Source organism: Astatotilapia calliptera, chromosome 14 (genome assembly GCF_900246225.1).
Source record: "Astatotilapia calliptera chromosome 14, fAstCal1.2, whole genome shotgun sequence".
In the NCBI taxonomy this organism is placed as follows: domain Eukaryota; kingdom Metazoa; phylum Chordata; class Actinopteri; order Cichliformes; family Cichlidae; genus Astatotilapia; species Astatotilapia calliptera.
Window position 1 is genome coordinate 18941891 of NC_039315.1, and position 27070 is coordinate 18968960.

General features: G+C 40.6%; 2 protein-coding genes, 1 long non-coding RNA gene, 2 other non-coding genes and 1 pseudogene across 7 annotated transcripts; 2 read left to right on the forward strand and 4 right to left on the reverse strand.

Annotated features, from left to right (window-relative positions):
• The first annotated feature begins 9 nt into the window (after positions 1–9).
• Positions 10–8076, forward strand: phkg1a (phosphorylase kinase, gamma 1a (muscle)). Of its 3 annotated transcripts, none has more exons than XM_026191852.1 (11): positions 10–365; positions 1887–2025; positions 3128–3306; positions 3408–3462; positions 3541–3606; positions 3696–3859; positions 4593–4736; positions 5923–6013; positions 6261–6414; positions 6506–6631; positions 6857–8076. In XM_026191852.1, exons 2-11 carry the CDS (start codon positions 1943–1945, stop codon positions 7112–7114), a joined length of 1320 nt encoding a protein of 439 aa, XP_026047637.1. In that variant the 5' UTR covers positions 10–365; positions 1887–1942; the 3' UTR covers positions 7115–8076. The 3 variants fall into 3 exon arrangements, with proteins under 3 accessions (XP_026047637.1, XP_026047639.1, XP_026047638.1); XM_026191853.1 differs by lacking the exon at positions 10–365 and adding an exon at positions 375–591; XM_026191854.1 differs by lacking the exon at positions 4593–4736 and having other exon boundaries at positions 25–365.
• Positions 8077–8156: 80 nt separating this feature from the next.
• On the reverse strand, positions 8157–10760 carry LOC113035954 (uncharacterized). Its single transcript, XR_003274408.1, has 4 exons — positions 10562–10760; positions 10179–10295; positions 8516–8583; positions 8157–8289 (listed from the first exon to the last, which is right to left on the reverse strand). It is a non-coding gene; the product is annotated as an uncharacterized LOC113035954 (long non-coding RNA).
• Positions 8351–8487, reverse strand: LOC113037071 (small nucleolar RNA SNORA15). Its single transcript, XR_003274570.1, has one exon. It is a non-coding gene; the product is annotated as a small nucleolar RNA SNORA15 (small nucleolar RNA).
• On the reverse strand, positions 8744–8881 carry LOC113037070 (small nucleolar RNA SNORA15). Its single transcript, XR_003274569.1, has one exon. It is a non-coding gene; the product is annotated as a small nucleolar RNA SNORA15 (small nucleolar RNA).
• A 2121-nt stretch (positions 10761–12881) lies between the features above and the next one.
• On the forward strand, positions 12882–16559 carry psph (phosphoserine phosphatase). The gene is made up of 6 exons (XM_026192460.1): positions 12882–13008; positions 13677–13820; positions 13903–14037; positions 15484–15629; positions 15801–15949; positions 16027–16559. Exons 1-6 carry the CDS (start codon positions 12965–12967, stop codon positions 16135–16137), a joined length of 729 nt encoding a protein of 242 aa, XP_026048245.1. The 5' UTR covers positions 12882–12964; the 3' UTR covers positions 16138–16559.
• A 4-nt stretch (positions 16560–16563) lies between these two features.
• LOC113036247 (protein NipSnap homolog 2-like) lies at positions 16564–26436 on the reverse strand (annotated as a pseudogene).
• Positions 26437–27070: the final 634 nt, after the last annotated feature.

Below are 27070 nucleotides of genomic sequence, written 5' to 3' on the forward strand. Positions count from 1 at the left end.
TACAAAGGGGTGTCCCGCACCTGTCCCGTCACTCTGCTTTCAGCGCAAAATTCACGAGCTGCAACCTGCGCGTGAAGTAATGTTTTGACTCTAAAAGCGTCGTGGCGAGAGCACGAGCCGCGGGGTATTATTTCATGGATGGGGTTTTTTGTAAGGACTCATTCAGGGTGTCCTTCTGCATCTGCCGAAGCAAATAGTTATTTTTGGCACCTGACATTAAAGCTCACCCTCTGCAGAATGGCAGCAGCAGACCCGCAAACGCGCCATAGCGCCGGAGTCTGACTGCAGCTCTTTGTTCGTCCTCAGAAACTCACTGTGCGCGATTTGATGATGGATTGTCTTCGTATCAGGGACTGACGGACACGGTGAGGGACGCCGGCCTTTTAATGCGTTTATATTGCAGGTCACTCTGGGACAGTGAGTGAGCAGTTGAACGGGTTCACACGTGGTGGCGTGGGTTGCTTTATTAGTCTGCGCTGTGTTTGGTATGACATTAAGTTTGAAACGATGGCTTCTTGTATTCACCCAAAACACGTTCTGTGAGTTTATTGGACTTTTGTTTGCTTTACTGGAAGAAGTGAAAGGAGACAGGTGGGTACATGTTGTAACGACGGGAGGAAAAAGTCGCCCATCTGTTTTTTTTAATCATTTAAAATCAGATGTTTAAAAATCAGATATTTTGCGCGTTAGAGCATCTAAGAGGAAAATTTAACCACAGCCGTGTTACTGAGACCATCATCATTTTTTCAAACTGCTCTTTTATTGAACTGAAGCGACACAGTGATGTTGGCACATGTTACAGGCTGTAAAATACGAATTTCCTGTTCAGTATTCAGTGCGCATTCACTGGCCAGTCTCGTTTCTGACTACAGTAAAAAGAGAATGTCCAAACTACACGTTTTCTGTTGGATATTTATGAAAACATTGCTCTTTTTTGCACATTTATTCACAGAATTGCAGAAAATATTTATTCTAAAAACTCCTGTGATGTAAGTAATCAGATGGAGAAGTGGGAACTGATTTCCATTAAAAATCATGAGTTCAGTAATTTAAGGGTTCAAAGTGATGTATGATTTTCAGAAATCTCCACACTAATAGAACTTCCACATTTTTCTGTTTCAGCCCTGTCTATATTCTGACAGGTTTTAATAATAACTTTGCTTATAGGCCGTTATAATCCTAAAAACATGGAAATAATGCTAATAATCATCATCGTTTTGAAGCTTTTCTTGAGATTTTTGCGCCGGAAGTGCATCCAAATGAGTAGATATGAGAAGTTTGTCTCCTGTAAACACTAAAATGTAGTTTCAAGGTAAGTAATTAATTGGGATCAGGGACGTTCTAGTAATTTTTAAACGGAGTGGCACTGCGACAACCAAAGGAAATAAGAATACTTAAAGATAAATAAAATGGATTAAAATAAATCACACTGCAATTTAAAAGGAAAAAAGGTATCGCTGTCTATGGCGACGCCCTAGCAGTTAAGGGAACATACTTAAGTAGGTGTAAAATGCCTAAAGTAACTGTACTCCATATGTTACATAATGTTATTGGTAATAATTACAATTAAATGATTCATTTGTTGATGATTATGATTACTTAAGTATCACTCAGTAGCTTGATCTGTAATAATGCAGTTTAATTACTTAACATTCTGCTGATAAAGCTTTAAATTTAACAGTATGGCCTACAAAATACAGCTGGCACGCCTGGTGCCCAAACACACATCTTATCTGGACAGCTCCTGCTGGTGAAGCAGCTAACTGGTGAATATCCGTCAGAACAGCTTGGAAGCAGTTCTAGTGTGATCAGATGTGCAAAAAGCCTTAAAGTAGAGCTGTGTTTAGTGAAAATGCTGGAGTTTTGAATGCATGTTCTGCCTGCAGCCTGAGGTCAGCTGCAAGAGGAGATAATTCTGTACTATTAGCCTTGAGCTGGAAACATGACCAAGGAGGAGGAGATCCCTGACTGGGTGGGAGCCAAAGAGTTCTACGACAAGTATGAGCCCAAGGAGATTCTGGGAAGGTATGTTTACGAAACCGTCGTTGTAACGTGACCCATAGCAGAGGTTCACCCAACTGAGCTGAGCAGAAAACTCTCCATTGGACTTTGGACTAAAGAGTGCACAGTTTTACCTCTTAAAGATTAGGTAAACTAGACCTATATGTAGCCACACGTGAGGGTTCCAGGATTAAGATCCACTTGAGCAAAACCCCAAAAAACAATAATGGTTTATTGTTTGTGAATTTAACCCAACTCGTCTCTTCTTCAGAGTTTACACAAAATAACTTCAAAGAGTAGCAAGGCAGAACACAAAAATGGTAAAATATCTACTTGCTATTAGTTTGTAGATTCATTTAATGTTACAACACACCTCAGATTTAGACCTCAGTTCAAACAGCTATCATCCTCTGCACAGAACAAGCACTTTCCCCAAAGTTTCCCACAAGCCCCTGAGAAATGGGAGCCGAGCCAGGGCCTGCTCATTGTCATTCAGTCCACCAGCTGTCAGAGGGTGGTGCTGTTACGTAAGACACATTATCCAAGGAGGCCACATTTATTAACTTCAGCACGCTTCAGACAAAGTGTTGGCCGTCGGTCTGATAGATTATGTAATTTCACCCCCTTTTCCCACATGCAGGTCAGGAGGTCACAGGATGTGGACAATGTGTCCTTCTTCTAGTATTCTTCATTCAGAGAAAAGTCACTGGAGTTCCTTTACTGTGGTCACCCTGAAGTTTCTCTTGTTCATTCATAAATCGCCCTCTGAATTTAATTTCAGCAGTAAGGTTTTCAGTTTGCTTACTTGATGTTTTTCTCTGTTTTCCTGGACGTTAATGATAAACAAGACAATCTTCATGACAAGCACATTCTTCACTGTTTTTACTTGCTCTGTCAGACTGATAAGATGGTAAAAACACACAATACTTTCCTTTAGTCTGACCATGTCACTGATTTCTGACCAAAAACAGTGCTGTTTTGAAACGGTTAAACACATGATTCATGATGAAAGACACGGTCACAGAACATTTTATCCAGCAGTTATCACAAGTTGCCCTCCTACCCAAACCTAAAAACAACAGATGTGCAGCTCGGACGGCTGATGTGTTTTTTTTTTCATCCTCAGGGGAGTGAGCAGCGTGGTGCGCCGCTGCGTCGACAAGCATACGTCTCAGGAGTACGCGGTGAAGATCATCGACATCACCCCCTCTGACAAGATGACGCCGCAGGAGATCGAAGAGATCAGAGAGGCAACGGTGAAGGAGATCGACATCCTCAAGAAAGTCTACGGGCAGGAGAACATCAGTACGCATGCTTCATTTAATCAGTTTGACTGGAAAAACTTGGGTTCGTTTAAACTTTGTTCTTCTAACATGGCCAAATATCAAAGTAACTCTCTTCTCCAGTTCAGCTCAAAGACTGCTATGAGTCCAAGGCCTTCTTCTTCCTGGTTTTCGACCTGTAAGTGTTTCACATGGATGATTCCTGAACAGGTATTTATGTGAAAATCAACCAAAGCTTTTAGTTTCTTTTTCCCAGAATGAAGAGGGGTGAACTTTTTGACTACCTCACAGAAAAAGTTACACTGAGTGAGAAGGAAACACGGTCAGTGAGCATGTTATTTAATAAAAAGACAGATAAATTCCGCTAACTCTTAAAAGGACTCTTTAACGGTTTGTACGTGTTGTCTTTAGGACGATCATGCGGTCTCTATTGGAGGTGGTCCAGTTTCTCCACGCCCAGAACATCGTTCATCGGGACCTGAAGCCCGAGAACATCCTTTTAGACGACTACATGAACATCAAACTCACTGACTTTGGTTTCGCTGTGCAGATTCAGCCAGGACAGACGCTCAAAGGTCAGTGAAAGCTTCCATTACTGCAAGGTGTGTCAGCAGTTCAGAAACCTGGTGGCTGTAATCATACAACTTGTCAAAAGATGACAAAAATACTTAAAGCATTAAAAACTTTCACAGGTTGGCTGACAGTTAAACACCAGTGCATCATTTCAGACCCACCACTGAGTTGAGTGAATATTAAAGTTACAGTTTACAGCCTGCAGTGCACTCGTCAGGACATCAGCTGTTGGTGGTGAGCGGAGAATCTGGGTCTGGTTGCACAACAGCTCCCTGCTCTCTTAGCTGCTCTTACAAAGGTTAAGAAACAGGACACTCTGATCTATTTGCTGCAGTTCCAGACACTCACAGTACACTGACCTTTCAAATAGACTTCTCAGAAGTCGGATCATTAGCAGTGCGAAATGCCAAGCGTCTAATGAAACTGTGCATCGCTGGATAGTTTTGTTCAGTCGGTAAAGACGTAATGGGCTTCTTCCATTAGGCTGGAGATCTACTTGACCCAGCAGCACTTAATCTAAATGTGCTCAATTAATGTCTAAATGCATAATACTTTAATTATGCTATAAATGTTCCCTAAAGATGGATGTTAAATTAAAGGAAAAACCTAATCTCTTGAGTGAGGGGATCTTGTGGCTCTGTTATGCTGAGGTGGAACATTGGCATAGTTTGTACTGAGTTTCTCAAATCAATACAATGCTGTTCAACGTAATGTAATATTTCTAGCGGGATGTAGACCTCTCTTCCAGGGTGAGATCTCCATCCACAGGGCATGAGAGCATGCTGAATGGCTTGATGATGATAAAAACGAGGAGAATCAGAAGCTGTGAGCAGAAGTTCTCACACTGTCTCTGCCGTGCCCTCCTTCAGAACCCAAAAAGTTTGTACTCCACCTCTCACACAATTCTTTTTTATCAGTCACCGACAATAGTCACTCTTTTGGAAGTAGCTCGATCTGTCCAACCAGTTGTGGTAAAAGGAGTTCTTCCTTCACACTGTTTCAAAGTGCTCACTCACACAGTGGTTTTCAGGGTCTTTAGCGTGCAGTATAAATCCCTTTGAGGTGAATATTGCTGTGAATTGGATCGGTTAAACAGTATAAATAAAATTGAACCACACTGAGTTAAATTGAAAGAGTTTGTTTTGTCTCTCCAGTAGAGATGCACTGATTCCCATTGAATGTGATGTCCAAACACTTCCCTAAGATACTGTATTATTTTTTTCTTTTAATATATCATCTATTTGTGTGTCACTTTTGTAGTTGTAGAGATATTAATAGACAATGAGGATAGTAAATATTTAACCCTTACATACCGTTTGGGTCAAATTTGACTCAAATCTATTCAGATGGGTTTTAGATCCACCAGCATGAATCAAATCGAAGGAAATGGCGGGCGTCTTAAAACTCTGCGTGACATGTCTGTGTGTATTTTGTATAGGAAAGTGGTGACAGAGTTCTGTCATGAAAAATACTGGTGTTCCCTCCACATCTACCCAGGTTCCTGCAGAGACCTGCCCATGCAGGTCTTTAAAGGACCATCAGGGGGATCTCCACACAGTGAAATAGTAAAACAGCACAGGATCATTTATGGGTCACATAAAGAACAGAGGTCATACAGAAGTCAGAGAGTGCCTTGGGCAGACACACAGCTGTAATAGGGCTGCACAGTGGTAGAGTGGTCAGCACTGTTGCCTCACAGCAAGAAGATTCCCAGTTGAAATCCTGGCTGTAGCCTTTGCATGTTCTCTCTGTGCCTGTGTGGGATTACATCAGGTATTCCTGCTTCCCGTCACAGTCTAAACATATTAGTTTAGTTTAGGTTAACTAGTGATTCAAAATCCATGGCCTCCACGCCTGATTTACACACTGAGGGCAATTTTTAGGGTTCTTGCCTAAGAACAATTCTGCATGTAGACAAGGATAGACTCATGAATACATGTAAATGAACACCTCTTAAGCGCTTAAGCGTTATTTGAAATTCTGTAAAAGTGGTTTTATGTTGACAAAGATCAGGGAATATGCTCCCTTTAATAACATGTATTTACTCTTCCTGTCTGTAATGCAGAGGTGTGTGGGACTCCTGGTTACCTTGCTCCTGAGATCATTGAGTGCTCTATGGACGCAGGACATTCAGGATATGGTACAGCTGTGGACATGTGAGCGACCATGAAATCGGTTACCAAGTAACAAAAATATCAATAGGAGGGAGTGTCAGCTTTACTCTCATGTTACCAAAATTGATCTTATGCACCTCAGCAGTGTGTTAGAATTATCTGTGTACAAAATAATGACTCATATTATCTGTGTGGCTCGGCTAATACGTGTTCCAGGTGATTAGATTATGCATGTACACACTGCACAGTGAACAGACTAGATAAACTTTGTTCTGGCTCGTGTTTGCAGATGGAGTTCAGGTGTTATCATGTACACGCTGCTCGCGGGCTCTCCACCGTTCTGGCACAGGAAACAGATACTGATGCTGCGCATGATCTTAGCGGGGACGTACGACTTCTCCTCTCCTGAATGGGAAGACCGCTCAGACACGGTCAAAGATTTGGTAATCTTACTTTTGCAGTTTGTTGCAATCTCAGTTTTATAAGTTAGGTGATAAGGTTGAAACCTTGGAACTAAAATAATTCTTCCTCCAGATCTCGCGGATGCTGGTGGTGGATCCAAAGCAGCGTTTCACAGCTACAGATGTTCTGAACCACTCATTCTTTTCACAGTACGTGGTGCACGAAGTACGACAATTCACTCCGTTCAGGCGCTTCAAGGTGAGAAACACAAGATTTTATCAAACTAAAAATCGTAATAGTTTTCATATTTGAGGGATATATTTTATGGTATCTTTATCATATCTCGATCAAAATATAACCCTAATTCCAAAAAAACCTGGATCTTGCTCCCCCTAAATTTCTGTCTATTTCTGTCTACTACAACTTTACTGTCTTTGATAGTTCATAAAGAAACCATAACCTTTTCTGAACTTTCTCCATCAGGTTATTTGCTTGACCGTTCTCGCTACAATGCGAATCTACTGCAACTATCGCCGTGCCAAGCCCATCACCAAGGAGGTGATAAAGAGCGACCCGTACGCTGTGAAGCCCATCCGCAAGCTCATAGATGCGTGCGCCTTTAAGATCTACGGCCACTGGGTCAAGAAGGGCCAAACCCAGAACAGAGCAGCACTTTTTGAGAACACGGCCAAAACCATCCTGCTTTCGATCGCCACTGAAGCGGACGAGCCCATCCAGTAACAAGCAGCGTGGACTGACACGTGCTGAGTTTTACATGGGGAAACATTTTAACTTCTTTCTTTGTAGAAAAGAACTGCTACAACTAGTTTATGCATAATGCAGCATTTTTAAAAGCAGCCGTAGTGACTACAGGGGGATTGATTTATCTCAAGGACTGAAATGTTTGGCAAAATTTTCAACCATGCCACTGGTGACATTGTGCTTGCTTTGTTCTAAAAGTGTACTCAACCCATTGTCAGCTTGTGTCCTATGAAAATGCAGCTGCTGTTCTTTAGATCGAATGCAGCCCCTCAAATACAAGGTGTATCAAAAAAGAATAATCAGATTTCAAAAGGCTATACTTTTTAATGAACATAGAAACTTATGGTAAATTTTAAAGTACATGGCTGAATATACAAAAAGTTACGTTTGCAAATGCCTGATGTGTCTCCCTCTGCAGTTAAACCTCGCCCATACTTTGGAGAGCATGTCTGGAGTCGCTGCTGTTGTTCTTACCAGCAACCATGTAAAACTCGAATCTGCTCTAACAGCACGTCCGTCTTTTGATCGTTAAACGGCGAATGGCTGTGGAATTAAGGCGCTTTTAATTCCAATTTTTTTTTTTGATACACCCTGTATATTAACAAAAATTTTTTTTCAGCACTACATGGTATTCTTATAGCCTTTGCACTCTAAAAACTGTTTATATTTCAAATGTTAAAGAGTGACTCAGGAGGAAAATGGAGAGTTTAGTTAAGTCTATACTCTATTGTGAAACCTTGTGGGAAATACCTGCAGTTTATCTGGCTGGAATATAAAACCTGCGTGATTTACAGTTTGAGAACTATGTGCCTACTTAATCGATATGCAGAGTATGCTCTGGTGGCAGCAACTCAAGGGAAGTGTAACTTTAACTTGTATGCTATGAATCTATTTATTAAAACATGTAAAACCCCAAGTCCTGCAAATGGAGGGGTACTTCAGCTCTGCAATTCTGTGCTTTTCTGTCTTTCTGCAGCATTTTTAAGCTTGAAGTAGAACATTGACACACACAGACAAAAAATAATTACAATTTTAAAGTTTATTATCAACAGAGTGAGATGCACATCAAAAAAAACATCACAGGTTGACCGACTTCAGACAGATTTGAGTGTGTTGACAGTTGTCCCCACAGTCTTGCTTTGGAAGCTTTCATCCTGCAGAATTTAGAAAAACAGAATAAATCAATATGAAACCATCAGGAATAGCCAAATGTGTGTTTGTACTCATTCCCACGCAGCTGGATGAGCTTGAGGAAGGCACTCATCCACTAATTTAGTGGAAATGAGACGTGGCTGTTGCATGGTGTCTGACTGTATCCAGCACAGAGCAGCTGGACCAGAATTCGCCCATGCCTTTAAGTTAACAAGTCTAATAACATACCATCCTCGGGAAGTTCCCCAGAGGCTGGCGACAGGTCGAGCTGCACTTCATGTAAATGTTTAGACACGCTGAAACAGAAGGAGAACCGAAGCTATGAGATAAATCTGAGCTAATAAAACAGGAAACAAGCCAACAGCACAGAGCATCAACAGGGAGGAAGACAGCAAGCAATGTTGAGCAACAGATCATTAATATACCGGCTGAATCGCTTTGAAGGAACGAGGCCGTTGATGTATTCACTCTGACGTAAGAATGAGAAGCACAATGAGCACCCTCATCCTGCTGAGTCAGTTTGTGAAAGCATTCATGTCGCATGGTGTCTGACTGTATTTACTACATCCAGAGCAAAACAGAATTCAGCCATGCATTCAAAATTCAAGCTGTAATTTTATTTATAGAGTACATTTCACTACACTCAAGCTTTCGGCTGTTCCCTTGGCAAAGGAGTCACGGCAGAGGGTAGCTTTGCATGTTTGATATCCAGATCCCCTTCCTGATACAACCCCTAGAGGGAAATTCATTTCCAGATGGAATCGAATCAATGACCTTTCACTTGACAAGTGAATGGGTAGAAGATAAAAACATAAAAAGGTATGTAGGTTTAAAATGAAAACTGCAAAATAAAACTTACTACAAAGTAGTAAAACACCAGTTCACACTTATGAGCCGAGTTCTGGGAGAATAAAAGGTTTTGAGCCTGTTTGTAACTGATCTCAGGTCAGCAGGTGGCTCGTTCCAAAGATCAGGAGCACTAGCAGCTGAAAAGCACCCTCGGCACAATATTTTTCACTGCCTTTTTCCAACAACACCTCCTCGGCTCCACTCCATTCTACTCTGTTTTAGTCACTGTGTAGTAATTTCCCTCGTTTCCCCTTCAAAAATGGTGAGTTTGAGTCTTATGAAAGAGTTGCTCTCATGACTTACCCTGGCCAAGAAAACAAAAACAACCTGGTACCAGGTACTACCACTTAATGGAAAACGCTTAAAACCAAGTTGAGCTGAGTAGATGCTAGTGAAAAGAGGAATTACATGCATTTCTGGGGACAATTAAACATCTGCATGATGATCTGAGAGGTCAGACTATGTTATAGACACTGACCTAGTCAGATAAATACTGGGGAGGCCAAACCACTCAGTGCTTTGTCAACTAATAGAAGGATGATAAAAGAAGGATGATAGAGCATTACAGCAGTCCAAACTGCTTGAGATTAACGCAGTGGTTCAACTCAAACAACTACCCACTGTGGTGACCGCTTATGAATAAGGGACCAGCTGAAAGTAACTTTCCATTCAGAATATTCAGTACGAAACAACATCTCCATAGACACTCTGAATAAAAGCCACATAAAGTGTAGTGATGGAACAGACTGGGATAAGTGGCGCGATATGGCAGCCTCGCTTCTGTCAGTCTGCCCCAGGGCAGCTGTGGCTACAACAGTAGCTGCCTCCACCAGTGTATGAATGTGAGAGTGAATGAATAGTGGTATTGTAAAGCGCTTTGGGTGCCTTGAAAAGCGCTATATAAATCCAATCCATTATTATAAGTGGAATACTTTTTTTTTTGCGCTTGGGAACACACTTACCCTGGTTATATCCTGAAAAGACACGTGGTTTTGCTTTGGCATTAACTAACTCAGTCACTTCCCCTGTGTTTCATTTGTACCTTATAGTATATTAAGAACCGTGTGCATCTGCCGGTCGCTTCAGCCACATGGAGATCTGCGTGTTTCAGGATGGGAGCTCCCGCATGATTACTCCGGATATCACCTCCAGTACCACCCTGTGCAACAAGCAACGACGACAAAGCACAAATAAACACAAATGCACATCCTGCACAGGATTCCACCTTTAAGCTGTCAGGTAACAGCTTATCCACATAGTTACAACCTATGAGAGTGTTCTTACAGCATGGTGGCGTTACGGAAAATAAGTAAATTAATTCACAAGTGAACACAATTTACACAAATTATCGGGTCCACCACGTGTGCATGGAAACACGTGCCGTTAACTAAATACCTTCAACCTGAATGGGGGGGAAAAAATCACCTGCGTCACGCTACAGCCTCATATTTTAACCTTCGTTTCTTCAAGAACGTTTTCCATTCACAAAACTCCACGGTGACTTCTACATGATGTCTATAAGGCCACATCTTCAGCAGACCAAAGTACGTCCGGATAAACCACGCTAAAGACTTTTCCTCTTCTTTTCCCTCCAGTTTGTGGCGGGTGAAACAGAAACAGCTCGGCGTGCACCAGCGCCCCCTTCTGGATGGGAGGTTAACTGGAGCACATATTAAATCAGAGCGTCACAGTTTCTTTAAAGAATCTGACTCATAGATAAAGCCTTTAGATTGAATTTTACACAGGTTGAACTGTCTTTTTAATTTCGCGCCTCTTTAACAGCTCTGTGTGCCTCTTGTTGCTTCTTATTAACCTTTATGGTTGTTTTTCTTCTTCTTTGCTTATTGTAGGAGCTTTTTGCTTACCTTTCTTCAGTCATTTTTCATTTTCACAGGAGCTAATATCCAGGAACGTTTCCAGGGATAAAATGTTGAGAATTCTTTATATCTTTGTGTTGTTTTCACACCTACTTTGTGTTATTTAAAAAATGTTTTAAATGTCAATGTTAATTTTTTTTATATTTTTGATTTATTTATTTAACACATTTTATTTCATGTAAACTTAATTGGTAATGATGACAGATAAAAACATCAAAACCTATTTAGATCTACAACACCTAAAGGCAACACACACACATTGTTTTCATTGTTCTATAACTTATTTGGGCTTTTACATTGCATGTCATAGGTTGGTCTGACTTCCCTGTATGTTCCCTGTATGTTTATATTGTTTGTGTCATTCAAAAAATTAACTGAATATTATGAATTTTGGTATATGTTCATGCAAAATGCCCAAATAATCAATCAATCTAGTAATCAAGCTGTATTTTGCCAAGATAATTGTTTAAAGTAAATTCATATTCATCTTCAAATGCACACAGTGGACTCAGCAAATGGTGATCAGATCATATGTGCATTATTTTTCCTGCTTTTTGTATGTAAAAACATATTTTTGCAAACACACAGCAAATTATACCCATTAAGAGTATAACAGTGTAGAATAAATTATGACATTTATTTTATGTACAGAGTACAGATATGAAATACCTTAATGGTAATAACTTGTGCTCAGAGTTTGTGTACTTTATATTTGATGTTTTATTTATTTAGTTTTCATAGTTTTATTTCTTTTATAATAATGTTTGGTCTTTGTCTGGGACCAGGGTCAAGAAGTTTAAGAACAGGTGAAAAAACACCTGACACACTCAGAGATATTCAAATCTAAATAGTAAATAGGGGGAAATATGGCGACAGTGGGAGTTTCAATGTATATTTTTACTTTTATTAAAAAGTAAATGTGTACTTCATGCTGTTTTTACACAGACGAAACTGACTAAACCTAAAACTGGGTGGTTAAGCCTGATGTGGCAGCATGGTTATGTGCTCAAATTGTGGTCATAAATATTTTGTACTTGTAAATCAGAATGCGTATATTTGTGCATCTGTAGATAAGAATTTGTGTGTGCGTAAAAAAGATTTGTGTGTGTAAAAAGAATTTGTGTGTGCGTAAAAAAGATTTGTGTGTGTAAAAATATTTCCCCAATTACAAATTATTTTTGTTAAGGCCTGGTTACAGATACAAAGCAAAAAAATTGTTAGTTAAATTTGTGATTGTCATGACATTGACCATTCGGCTGAAAGGAAGAAAAATCGGGTCAAAGTTCGTACTTGTAAGTTGAAACTTGAGTGCAGAGTTTCACACGTATTTTTTTTTGTTTGCTTTGTGTCTGTAACCAGACCTTAACAAGAATTAGTAACTTGTGTAAATATTTTTACACACACAAATCTTTTTTACGCACACACAAATTCTTATCTACAGATGCACAAATATACGCATTCTGATTTACAAAACTGATTTACAAGTACAAAATATTTATAACCACAATTTGAGCCCATATTTTTTCTTAAATCTAGCTTCATAGACAGTGTCACATCTGTGCCTGATTTTGAGAGCAGGGTTCCATGATGTTAATTAGCCTTTATATGTTTAGTGTTTCATGTCCTCTTAAAAGTTGGTGTCTTGCAAATTTTGGAGGTTTGTTTGTGTCTCTTTTTCATAATTTTCTCTCTTTTGTAGTTGTTACATATCTTAGTGGCCATTTGAAGCCGATGTGACTTAATGTTGTTGTTTTATTTCGTTTTTGTCTCTTTTCAATCGCTTCCTTTCGCCTTTGCGCTCGTTATTTATGGTAGTTGTTTTTCTCCCTCTTTCGCCGCTGGTGTCGTCATGTGATGTAGTGGGCGGGCCCTAATCGGCTTCTCTCTGATTGGCCCACCATTCAGTGCTTTTCTTCCTCGTCCACGAGCCGACCGAGAGCTGTCGGCTTTTATGCTGAAGCTGCTGTTCGTGCCTTATCGTCGCTGCACTCGCCGGTAAGTACTACAGGACTGTCCTAATGTTTTTAAGTATTTTTTTCCTGCCTGGTGCTGTCTCTCGAGTTGTCGGCAGTTGAGCAGCGTTCAAATCAGCTGCACCGGACAGATAACAGCCCGCTTATTCTCAACGTACAGCCGTGATATATCGTCATTTTCATGACTATATGTCTGTCACTTTATATCAAAGTGACAGATACGAACCGTTAGGCCCAGTTTCAGTGTCTTCACGTTTGTTGTTGGTTATGCTGCCCCTCAGTAGTGACCCTCTGGGTGACGCAATACGCGCAGAGTATGTCCATCCCGGGCCTCTCCTATGGTTTGTTTAAGCACACTGCTTTTTGTAACGCACTTTGGCACACATCATCGGCTGGGAGGTGATCCCCGTCGATTGCACATAGGTATTTGAGTGAATAGATGCGTTTGCTGCTCCACTGGATGAAAGACATCCTTTCTATACAAGACTTAGTGCATTAGTGAAATCAGGCAGCCGCTGGCCAAAATCACAGACCTCACGTTGAATCAACAAATGCAGCACGGGACCCTGCTGATGACAATTACACCCTCCCCCCAACACACACACACATACACACACACACACAGTGTGCATCTGCAGCAGTGAAATTTGTTTCACCAGACTGCATCTTTTTTTTAATGTAATTTCCCAGCATGATGACAACGCTGTCGCAGACAAAGGAGCTCTTCAGGAGAGCTGAAGCTGTCTGCTTTGATGTGGACAGCACAGTAATCAAGGAAGAAGGCATTGATGAACTCGCCAAATTCTGTGGTGTGGGGGATGCAGTCACTGAAATGTAGGTGGATTTTTATTTTTTTTTTAATGGATTTGTTGTGGGTGTTTAGAACAAACAAAAATGTGTTACTTGGACGTTTCAGGACACGCAAAGCCATGGGCGGCTCAATGACCTTCAAAAAGGCCCTGACTGAGCGTCTTTCCATCATCCGATGTTCCAGAGAACAAGTCAACAAGCTGATAACAGACCACCCACCTCAGCTTACTCCAGGTGTCAGGTGAATTAATGTAGAAATAACTGACCTCTTTAGGTAGATGTTGTCCTCCACATTATAATAATAACTTATATGAATGCATGGTTGAAAACTATTGCCAAAAACAAATAGGAGTCGGCTGAAAATGCAGAAAGCAAAACCTTCAGAGTGTGAATCACAAACCAGCTGTAATGTGTGCATACAAACACAAAATTTCTCACACACACACAGACAGACACAGACCCTGTGAAACACAAAATTTCTCACACACAAGACAGACACAGACCCTGTGAAATACTGCTGCTGACCTTTCTTCCTGAATCACAACGTTTCCGTCCAGCTGACCAACATCAGGTCAGGTAAACAAACAAAATGTTTGCACCTGATGAAGTTCAGTTGGACGGAAATGTTGTGATTCAATAAAATAGTGGTAAACAAGTTGGTTCTGGAGTGCTGCCTTAAAAAACCCAAACAAAATATATCTGCAGTTCTAGCGATGTGAACGACACTTGGGATCAAGAATAGAAACATTTGTCTGCTTCATCAAGTGAGCGCATGTACACTTCTGTGAGTTTGCAGTAGATTTTGTGCCACTGTAACTTTACTGCACACTCTCTTTTGGTTGCATTAGTAAGATATGCACATCCAAATGGTCAGAGAAAATTTTGCACTTCCAAAAGATTTTCAAACTTTAAACACATAACCTGCTCTGGACGTGGTCAGTATGTTCAGCATAAGATGCTATGTTGATCTAGAGAAAGAGTCACCTTCCTGACACAGAAAACTCTGACTTTAAGCGCTAAGCTAGCCTAACCCATTAACCGCTCACCTCATAGTTTATCTCTCTGGCCTGACACTGAAAAATAATTGCCCTGTGCTTAAATGAACAATGTGGTGAATCAGGCCCTGAAATCTTGTATCCAACAAGAATGGAAAAGACTTTTGTCTGTCCACAGTAATCACTACTGGTTAATCAGTCCTAAAAGTCTACAATCAACTTGTGCTTGAGATCACATTTGGTCACATTTTCCAGGCAACAATCTGTGAACTGAGAGCTGGATAAGCTACCACGTTCTGGTTTTACTTTGTATCCATTTTATTTTTTGATTAGTTTTTACCTTATTAAGTCATGTGTTTGGTCATATTTGTATTGGATTTCACTGAGCCACATACCGTTCTCCTTATTTCAACAGTCTGTAATTTGTTTGTGTTCAACTCCTGTAACAAAGGAAAACAAAGGAAAAATTTCCCAGCATTGGGATAAATAAAGTGCATCTTGTGTTATTTCATTTTGCAGTAAAGTGGCAAAGCCGTGTCTCCTGGAAATTGTTCTTCTTCTACATTATTGCATTTTTGTAATTAAATTTTAGGAAACTTCACACGGCACAGGGCAGCAGAATAACTCATTGCATGTGAATGTCAAAAAACATTTTCTTCTGAGTGTTGATGTTTTTCCATTTCTTTGTCCAGGGAGCTCGTGGACCGTCTGCATGAGCTCAACATAAAGGTGTTCCTCATTTCAGGTGGCTTCCGCTGCATTGTTGAACACGTGGCCACTCAGCTAAACATCCCTTTGAATCACGTTTACGCCAACCGGCTCAAATTCTACTTCAACGGTAAGAGCCAGCGGCGGGCTGTTTGTGATGTTCTTCTGTTCTCACATGAGTGGAAGTCCAGGCTAAACCCTTTGAATGGATCATTGAATATACACAACAGACCCTTAGGTTTAATCTAAGTCAGGTCTTTTGACTGGTTAAATTAAATTTAATAAAAATATCATCTTCCAGGAGAGTACGCTGGTTTTGATGAGAGTCAGCCCACAGCTGAGAGCGGAGGAAAGGGGAAGGTCATCAGCATGCTGAAGGAACAGTACGGCTATGAGACTGTGGTGATGATCGGAGATGGTGCCACTGATCTTGAGGCCTGCCCTCCAGCTGTAAGTGTCGCCGTTTGCCAGTGTAAAAAGCGATTACAGTGTGATTACAGTATTTCACCCTTTTATTTTGTCTTCAGAGCGCTTTCATTGGATTTGGCGGGAATGTCGTCAGGCCGCAGGTCAAGGAGAGGTCTTCGTGGTATGTGACGAGTTTTGGGGAGCTACTGAAAGAACTGGAGAAGATTTAAAGGTGCTCAAAGATTAGTTTATGATTTTTAACACGTTATACTTGCACCTAAGGGTGTGCCACTGGTAGATTTTACCAAGTGGACGTTTTTCCTTAGACCTTGATAGATTTTTATATTAAATCAAATGTTTATACTAGTGGGAGCAATCGTAACTTTAATAGCTATGTTGCCCTTTTTTATACTACAAGGTACTAAAACACTACATGGAAGACAATCTTAAAAAGATTATTTTAGTGTTTTTGCAGTTTACATGAAAGCTTTTAGGTGGACTAGAACGACTCCTTTGTATTATGGCACGTGCAATGAGAAGTGAAAGTTTTTTTTTAATCGGGTTTCTGTTCTGTAAGAGCTGTAAGCAGACCTGTCAGTGACAGTGTAGTGACTCAAGTCAGAAAAACACAGCATTAAAAGATGAGTGTCCACTTCGCTGTTTGAATGACTTTAATCTGTGTTCTTGTCCTTGTCTCTACATTGTTCCCTCTGAACAGAAACACCAGATCAACATGCTTCCTTTAACAATAAAAACCGTTACGGTATAAAGCAGCGTGACTGTGATCACCTGCGTACCAAATTCACTCAGTCACTGATATGCAGAACACCTGTTTTAACTGATTTGTGCCTCGTTAAGATACGTTGGATAAAAACGGACTTTAAAACCACGCATGCCGTCCTGAGAAAAAGAAAAACTGTAAGCCATAGTTACAAACACAGCACCACTAAACATTAATGTTACCAGGAAATGTAGGGACATCCACGAAAAGCAACCAAAAGGAGTAAAACAATGATTCATAATACACATCAAATATAAAATTATGGTATCTGCATTTCACACACTTATGATTTTGAAAGAAATATAGTTTCTATTCATACAAGGGATCTCTTTTCAGTCTGAAATGGCATGGCTTTTACATCAAAGTTTCTCAGCACACTAAAAACATGATGTACTTTAAAGTTACATTAAATAAATAAATAGCTCCTGCAGCGAGCTTCAGCAGTACTATTTTTAATCTAGCTGTTCCCACACTTTAACGCCATACAGCTGCTCCTTTTGATTTTTCCTGTCAAGTAACTTTGGTTGGCTCTAACCTTGGAAATGAAATCTCTCCATGGACCAATTTTGATGTGGCACCACATTTCAGACATAAACACATCTACATATTTTAACACTCCCTCCCAAACCTGAACTCACACAGAAAATACTGCGTGTCTTAAAAGTGGCGTGGAGCCTTTCAGTAACTATTTGAACTGCAGATAAATTTCAGAGACCCGACTCGATCCAAGCGACATCCTTCAGTAATAAAACAGACGTTAACAAAAAGAGAATGGACGTTGTTTGGCAGCACTGACAAAGATTGAACCCATGATGCTGATGTAACATTCAAAGGAGGTGCCGCTCGATGTCAGCTTCCAGCTGGCTTTTCATTTTACTGCAGCGGCGAAGCCTTTGTGGGAATCATGATCCTTGAGTCCATGTGCTGAATGAGTGGGACTGGGAAAAGATGAGTTTAAAAACCTTTGAGGCTCAGAAAGTGACAAACTCAACAAAAAACTTTGTAAAGTTTTCAGTCGCACAGCTTTGAGTTTACAAAAAGACTTATTGTGCTCACCTGTGTAATACACCACCTCGTGCCAGCCTTCCTGCTGCCACACAGCATTCCTCGTGTCTTCTCGGGACTGAAGGTCCTTGTAAGCTGTAATTAACAAATCACTGCATTATAATGCTGCAGTATAAGTACATGATTTTAAGTTAAGACTTAATCTAGTAACTTTGTAATGATCAAATTAATCACGGAAGACATTTTTAGGACACGTGCATCTGTAAAGACAAGCTAACAAATGTTTCCTCATGTTTGAGCTCCACTTTGCTCTCCACCAACTTTCAAGCTCCTGATGGCTCCACTTGTTTTTTTGTTTTTACCTGCTAGTTGCTAAATTTTGCTTAATTTACGGAACAGCGATTGTGCGGGTTTGCTGAGAGGCAGTTTCAGCCACTAAACGTGCTCCTGTGCAGTCCTCCAAAATCTCAACCACATTTGTGCTTCTCCCAGGAATGGGAGAAAACCCAATCAAAGACAAAATACAGCATGAGAAGCACAGACTGTGGCTGCAGCAGAAACTTTCAATGCTTTGAACACTCAGTTTCACTTCAGCTCTTTGCTCTCCTTGATGGATGACTGACAGACCAACAACAGCACAAGCAGGAGTAGACAGACCAGTCATACCACATATTTTGTTTGCTTCCCCCATCTGTTAACAGACAAAGTCTTGCAGGTGGAGGGAGAGTCTGAAGCTGACAATATGCTGCCACCTCTCAACCATAATTTCCTTGTTAGGCTGTGGGGTTGTGCTGATGATGTCAGGGATAGATGGTGGTCAATTTTAAGGTGATTTTTATCTAATTTCCCTGCGGATTCATTGTTCTGCGATTAATAACAAATTCAACCTGCCAGGCCACGGTTTCATGTCACTCCTCCACACATAACTCACACTTGCAACACAGACCTCTGTGCACATTTAAGTTAATGTGTATGTGTGCGAATTGCGTTTGCTGTTCCATCATATTCATCATCCAATGGGAGAAAACAGGAGGCTGGATTTACAGAGATCCTAACATTGTCTTGTCTATGTGTGCTGAGGCAGAGTGAAGAAAGCAGGATAAACAGGTGAAATATTTTACACAGGAAAAAACCCAAACTAGATTATGTAGAACTGTAGGTCAATTCAGTTCAACTTTATTTATATAGCATGATCTCCATGTCCTCCACACACAGCTGAGTTTTTCACCAACAAAAATGTCAGATGGGGAAAAGTTTCCTATTTTGACCCAATCAGTAAATGTTGTATGTTAACAGGCAAGCATTTCTTCATGATGGAAGTGAGAAAAACTAATGTAGGCTACCTGTTTCTCTTTCACCCATGCACATTTTTTTGTGCATATAAGTTATGGAGGGTAGACAGCGATGCCTCGGGGTGGGCAACAGGACTATCAAGAAAATCGCCTCATCCCTAGTGTACAGAGGGCCGTCTCTCCCTCACAGCTGTATGCTCATTCTTGAGAACAGTGAGACCGTTTTAATAGATTTGTTGTAGTTTTGGTCCGCTTCGGTCTGAGTGACGTAAATTATGTGAGAGGTGAGCGCAAAGCTCTGACTTCACATCACAACGAACCAAGTTTGCACACTCCCTTCAAGCAGACTTCAAAGCAGTTTTCACAGGAATGACTATTTGCTCGTGATTAAAGCTCTCTGGAGAGCTGGGTGTACTGCAAATTGGGATGATAATTACCTCAGTTAACATTGCACACATTTATCTATCAATTACACGCCTCAGGAGACAATCTCACATTGCCTGTTTTGACCAAACAGCCCAAAAATCCAAATATATTAACTCTATAATAACAAAGAAAAGCAGAAAATCTGGAACATGACATTTCTGGTATGTATATCCAAGATAAATTACTGTTAACTGTTGTTGATTTTCTGCGAAGCAACTAATGATTTCAACATTAGCGTAATTATCTAAAGTCAGCGTGGAAGTGTTTGAACGTACCCCAGAGGTGATGGACCATATAGAGGTTTCCAATCTGTGAGAAAAACCCTCCCACAGCTTCTCTGTTCTGCTGGCGGTATCGAACGGCTCTGGCCCTGCAGACAAAAGCACCTTTGGTCACAGCACAGGCCAAAAAAAACACAAAGGCTTCATCTGGCTTAACACCAGACCACCACAAACACACACACGAAATATTTAACCAGCATTCAAAGGATTTCAACATCATCCCCGAATACCTCCTGATTAATTCACACGACTGGATTTTCTCAGCTAAAGCAGGATGGCAACCTGCTCCTTTAGCTGCGATTATAACTTCCAACATCACATCCGACCGCGAGACGTGACATCATCATGACTTACTGTACGCATGTTTATGAATCTAAAGACTGGCCAAGTCTTCGTGAAACGAGTGAGGAGAATGTTTTGAATCTATTACATTTTCCTCCCAAAGCAAACATAAACATATTCAAACCATAATCACTGTCTGGATAGAAAACTATGAAGCTCGAGTCTCATCAAACTGGTGAAATACGAAGCAGAAGTTTAAACCTTTAACCGCACAAATTATATTAAATAGCTTTACTGGCATTATCTGCAGGACTTTGGAGGTTTATTTAAAAAAAAAAAGCTGGTTAAAGTGTGAATGAATACAAACATTAAGAATAAAAAAAATAAAAAATAAAAAAGCTGTCACAGTGTGTTTTTTTTGCATTAAGGCTGATTTCCTAGCCATGATTACTGAAAAGCACAGGGAACAGGGGGAGATCAATCAATCATGTGTGCTTTTCTAGGAAAAGGCAAAGCATAAAGCTTCAAAGCAGAAAATCTTATGTCTAACTTAAAAATCAAATAATACCTGTAATAATATTTACATATAAAACTGCACACAGGCTAAGTTTGCAGGATAATGACAACTTTTCTTCTGAATATGTAATCCCAACCACTAATAACTAAAAGAAATAAAACTATGGTCAGACAGAAGAAATTTATCTGGAAAGCAAAGGCTTGTGCAGAAAGCTCAATCCTCAATTTAATCCATCACAATCTTCGCTGCTGCACCTACTGATAAATGCTGATCTGCTGGCTCTGTGAGTCCACGCAGCGGCTCTTTCCAGGCTCACATTACTCAACTATTATATACACGTTTGTAGTGTACACACTGTTACACTAGCATTTGATTCTTGGCTTGAGGGAATGACAGCATAGCTTCAAACGTGGGGGTGTCTCTGTGGAATAGCTCTTATTAATGACAGTGTGATGAGGGAGCTTTCATGTAGTACAACTGTTCTGTAAGTACAGTTCAGTGAATCAAGTGAATTCAGGCTGCCTTACCAGTAATTACCCCACTCGATCATGGTTCCTGGCTGCGAGAGAGAAAACACAATATTCTTTATTAGATTTAAGCATATATATATATATGTAATGGAGAACTTTCGAACTTCTTTCCAAAGTAAATATATTAATGTGAAAAAGAAAAAAAAAATGGCAAAGAGGTAGTAACACAGGTATTTTGTCAATGCGAACAACTACACCCGAGAGAGCGGCTTCAATCATTCTCTGGTGCATAAGACGACAAACGCCCTGCTGTTTCAAAGATGCAATCTCAGCCTGTGATGAGGGGATAATAGCGAGCATTCATCACATGTCACAGAGGGGTGCTGGTCTAGAGACAGTTTGATTTTTTCAATTATAAAAAGCATGACTTAATCCGCGGTGGATGGCGTGGTTTCGATTAAGCGTTTCTGCACGTTAGTGATCATCCCGTGATGGTTAGCACAACACTCGGGATGATCCTGAGTGTCGTGCTAACAGCTTGAGGGGAAAGAAGTAATTTAAGTCCACAGAAGGATGTCAGGATGGAGATCATCAGTTTTAAATGGGAAACATGAGGTAAGAAAAGGATGGATAGTTTAACAGCCAAGCCCGAGCTGCTGCAGTGAGATGTGGCAGCAGATAAACAATTGTGTTTTTACCAGAGAGTCTTTAAAGTCTGTCCATGGACAAAAGGTGTGATCATGAAGAGTGAATACTATCTGTCACCTTTTTTTTTTTTTTTATAATAAATATAACCATGTAAGTTTAGGGAAGCTCTTCTAGTGCTGTGAACGGTTGCACAATTTCCTTAAGTGTAAACTAGGGAGCAATCACTTGAATACAAACTGACAGACAGGCAAAGTTTTAAAGTGTAATAAATGCAGAAAATGAGTAAAGAAAACCACCAGAATGAGACATTTGTTAAACTAGCAACTTGCTGATTTCATACACTGATAGTGCGTTTAGCTTTTAAGGCATCATTGTTAAACTTGGTGTAAGAAATCCTCACTGAATACAGTCATCTGTTTCAGTGTTTCTGTTTCAGTTGCATTTATGTGGCCCATTTTGGAGCTGTAGAACACATTCTGGAAATCAGACTTTAACACACCGAGCCCAGTCCTGACAACGATACAGGCTGCAGCTCAACCACTCACCCTGAGCTGGTAGGTCCTGAGCTCGTATACGTTTGGTCCCGTTCGGGGTACTGGCTCGTTCCAGAAGCTGAACTCCAGGAGGAGCTGATTCCTGCGGGACAACAGCATCTTTCCTCGCTCCTTCCTGTAGGCTGTGAAATCCTGGCAATGGACAGACATTAATCAGTGAGCTTACTCAGACTTATAATCCCCCGGGTAAAGCAAAGGGCCGTGTAGTAGTACCTTGTTCTGCCTGAGCTTGTTCATCACCTCAGTAAGAGCTGGGTATCCACCTCTGTAACGCCACAGATGCACTGGGGAGACAATTTGTCACAATTACAACATCACATCAAGTACAAACAGAAGGATCATCACGTAGCAGAGTAAAGATATCCAGATGTTCGGCTTTTAACGTCTGACATAACTACATCCATTTGTGGTTAGTGTAAATAAATACTGGGAGGGAAATTACTGTGGTGTAAACACTGCAACAAAAAAAATAAACACCTCCTGATCATTAGCTTGCAAGACAGCTAATGATTGATGCTGTACTTGCACGTGAATATGCGGTGTAACACGCATGCTGATTGCAAACTGTGCGGATCGCAGCGCTGTTATACCGCAGATGTCTGTGTGTGTTGATATTAGTAATCCTACCAGCCTGGTCTTGTTCTCCATACCAGGTATTCCAGGTTCCCACCAGCTCACAGGGGTAGTACTTATCAGCGTGGATGGAGGGCAACACATCCTCACTGTGGCAAACGAGAAGCCAAATAATTAAATGCAGTACGACCAGCATGTGTTGTGCTTAAAGTCCATGGGTTCCAGTCATCTTAGGTATGAGCATGTCTGGTTTGTGGAGGACAGAAGTCATACCAGCCCATACATCATCTTACAGGAATAGACTGGATAATTTTTTACACGAAGTGTCCAGTCCTTGATCCTCCTCCCACTTATGGTAAAGCTTCCTCTGCACTAAAGGTTCACAACATCAAATGACAAAGCACTCACCAGAGTTTGTTGTATGCATCCAGGCACTCTGGCTTGACGTTATGGACTGAAACAAAAGTTTAAATGAGAAAAAAAGTCTCATTACTAAAGGTCAAAATGTTGTTAATGTAATGCGGGGACCCTAAAGGCAACTTACACTGAATCTTATAGAGGTTACTCTCCTCATTTTTGGTCAGTAGGGTGGAGTGTGCATCTTTTCTGGGATCAACTTTCCTCACAAACAGTGACTTGAACCAGCTGTCCTCTCTATTTCTACAGCTGGAAGTTGCAAACCCCCTGCAAACACAGGCCACCATGAAAAAGAAACACACGGACACTGCAACGACTTCGGAATGACTGACTTCCTAGTCTATATGTACATGCACAGCCACGTAGTATCTGTTTTAGGGGCTTTGGTGCGGTTGTTCAGTTGAAAATGTCAGACCCTCTGATGCACACGGTGATCAGTGCACCTGCATGCTATCTGTAAGTCATGCAATTTTTTACAAGGTAGCAATATAAACTGTCAAATTGACCTTGAGCGTTTTAGATACTTACTGTCAAACGTTGACAGAAACTATTGCTCTTTTGAGTTTCCCAACAGTGACAGAAGCGTTAGTCTTAAATATCACGTACTAAATAAACGCACATAAGCTGAAGCTCCTGGTTAAGTTCAAGCTGAAAGGCCACAGTGGGCTGGCTAGCAGTCACTGGGCTAGCTTTACCGGGCTACTCGTAGCCACCAACAGATCCCCACTGAAAACACTACACAGCTAACACAGGAAGCTACAGAGATGACTGTTGAACATTCACGATGAAGACTGCCCCACCTGCCCCACACCGCGAGCTGTCCGGCCGAGTGGGCCCCGCTTTTAGCCCGACCCAAACCACCGCTGACTCTCTGAAGGACTCCAGTCGCCATCTTCAACTGTGCTAATGCTCCGCGGAGCAGTGGCTGGTACCGCGCCTCACCACCAGGTGGCAGCAGAGCAGCACATCCACACATTCCCTCTATGTGTGTCTGCAGGGACCAGAACATGCTGGGCACTGAGCATACTGAGGAATGCAAAGGATACCCGGATCAACTAATTACAGACCCCTGGGTACAAATCTTTGAGAGGCTCCAGCAAACTTTGATTTTTCATAAAGATTTCGACATATGTGTGCAAAATGATTTCTAATCATTAAGGAGAGGACTGCGTCTCACTGGGAAATAAAAAAAAGACCATTATAACTTCCTTAGGTGTTAAAAGGCTTAACAAATGAAAAAAAACAACAACAACATTCCTTTGGAAATAGTCAGGTACAAGGACTGGACTGAAAATGAGTGAAAATGCAGCCAATGTCCAAAAAACCTGAAGAACTATTGCTCAAGACCACTTTAAAGATTACAGGAAAGTCTGGCTCCTTGCAAGTAAAACAGGAGTCTCTCAGGAGGAGTCTTGTATCAGTGCTTCCAATTTTTATGCTGCATGGATGGGCCACCAAGTGTGGACCCCTAGGCTCTTACCCAGAATGCCCATTGGATAATCCAGCCCACAGAGATATGAACTTGCAGACAGTAAACGTAAACTTATAAAGTTTTATATGGTAATAGTATTTATTGACAATGAGTATGTTTGCATGTACATTAGTATTTGACTTTTTCAATTTATGGGGTTATTGATTTACTGCTTTCTTTAGATTGTACACTGATAGAAGTATTGAGTGGTATTTAATTTATCATATTTTAATAGATTATATTTTTTGTACCTCGCCCCACTGTCAGGTCAAACTTCATACATGAACATGTTTACATGTGGACTCAAATCCAAGTTTTGATTCTTTCCCTGGTTTCGATCATGTTGTGGTTATTATGTTTAGGTCCACATGAAGTAGGTGTGATACAGATGTGCAGATCAGGTCATAACTGCTGTATGTGTGAACATCCTGACTTTGTGATAAGGCTAGTATGCCTTTAAAATTATATCATATCTAGCAGTTTTGGTACATCCCATGTGTAACACCAGGACACTAAAACTGAAGACACTGAATTCAATTCAAACATCAATTCATTTTATTATATTTTAAAGACATTCTGAGGCATTTGAAGCAAAAGAGAATAAAACAAAATAACAATTAGCTTGCTGTTAGCTATCCTGAATACTCAGGATAGGGCAAACACAGGTGTAGTTCATTTATTTGTTGGTAATTCATAAAGCTAATAAACCATAACTCTGGGGTTAAAAACAAATCTGAACGCAGTCGTTATCTAGATGATCACCTGTACCAAGGTTCACTGTTTGTCCCATGCACTGACTGCTCACTGTGTGTCTGCTGTGGATTATAGCCAGCAGTAAAACTATCTTCTGTTGACATCCTCTGAAAAAAAAAATGGGGCCCTCAGGTAGATATGGGATCCATGGAGATCGTGATGGATGTGAATCCCTCTCTTCTGTAGGACCTAATACAGAGTATAGTACAATAGCCTTTAGTTTAATAGGTTCACCTATGTGAAAATCTTTCAGCAGCATAAGTGATGATAACACAAAAAATAAATCTTTCTTTAAAATGCATTTTTGGTGGAATATCTAAAATACACAAATCACTGCCTAGCAAACTAAAACTGTTTGAGAGAGGGGAAAAAAATCAGCATGTGGTGATGACATATGGCACAAAACATACAACACTTTCTGAACAGTTGTATTGATATTTGAGTTACTGTTGCCTTCCTATCAGCTTGTAATTCTCCTCTGACCTCTGGTATGGTATGAGTCTGAAATACTCTGCCCAGCCCGTCTGGCACTGACAACAATGCTGCCTTCAAAGTAACTTAAATCACTTTTCTTCCTCATTCTGATGCTCTGCTTGAATTTCAGCAGGTGATCTTGATCGTGCCTTCATGTCTAAATGCACTGGGTTGTAACCCCCGATTACATACCTGAATTAATAAGCAGTTGAACATTTGGATAGTAAAAGGTGTTAAAAAAGGGTCTTATCAGAATGATTACATACTTCACAAAACTTACTACACTTTCTGAACAGGTGGGGGTTCTACAGTCTAAGTCATAACCCACCAGCTACTACCCAGACCACTGTCCAGAGACAGATCAACAAAATCTGTCTGTAACTCTGCTGCACTCATCTATAAAATCAAAAGAGAATTGCATCTTTAGAATTTTAGGCATCCATCCTTTCACTGCTTTAACCATCTCCTCTCCACTTTCACCTTCAGATGAGTCAGAGTTGAACTCCAGCTGGAGGATGAAGCGCTATCTTCACACACATAGTGCACGATCATTTCCAGAGCCTGTGCACTGTAAGGTCTTGCCATCACCAAAATGACTGCCCCTGCACTACTGCTCACACTTCTAACCATGGCTGCAGTGCAGCTGCATTAACGTCTTGAGCAAGAACCAGAATAAAGTCCAAGTTTGTTTTGGTTCTTGCTGCAGAGATATCACACAAATACACTCATACACATGTGCACACGCTCACACACCATTATCCAACATCAATAGCAGGAAACATTTGCCATATCAGCAGAAAACAGAAAAAAGGGTGAAATTTTGGTGCATGCTTTGAATGGTTAAAAAATAGCGTCACCTGGTGGACAAATGTAAAAATTAAAAATCGAAGGCAAGGAGTCCAAAATAAAGTCTTAACATAAAGGAATGCATGTGCCGATAAATGTGGGATCAAAAGATTATTTTTAAATTATTTTTAATCGGTTTGTTTTTTCAGCAATAGGATACAATGTGGGGGGTTTGTGTAGCTTAGCCATTTAAAGCTAATTTCAGGAACTAAGACAACAATTCTAAAATTTAAATATGAGCTATATTCATTCAGCACAGCCAAAGCATGAAAGCATGAAAAAAAAATGCCACAAAATATCCCCAGGATATTAAGGGTTAAATACTAAATGTAAATATGTAGTTGACGAGGGACTGACTGATATTTTGTATGTT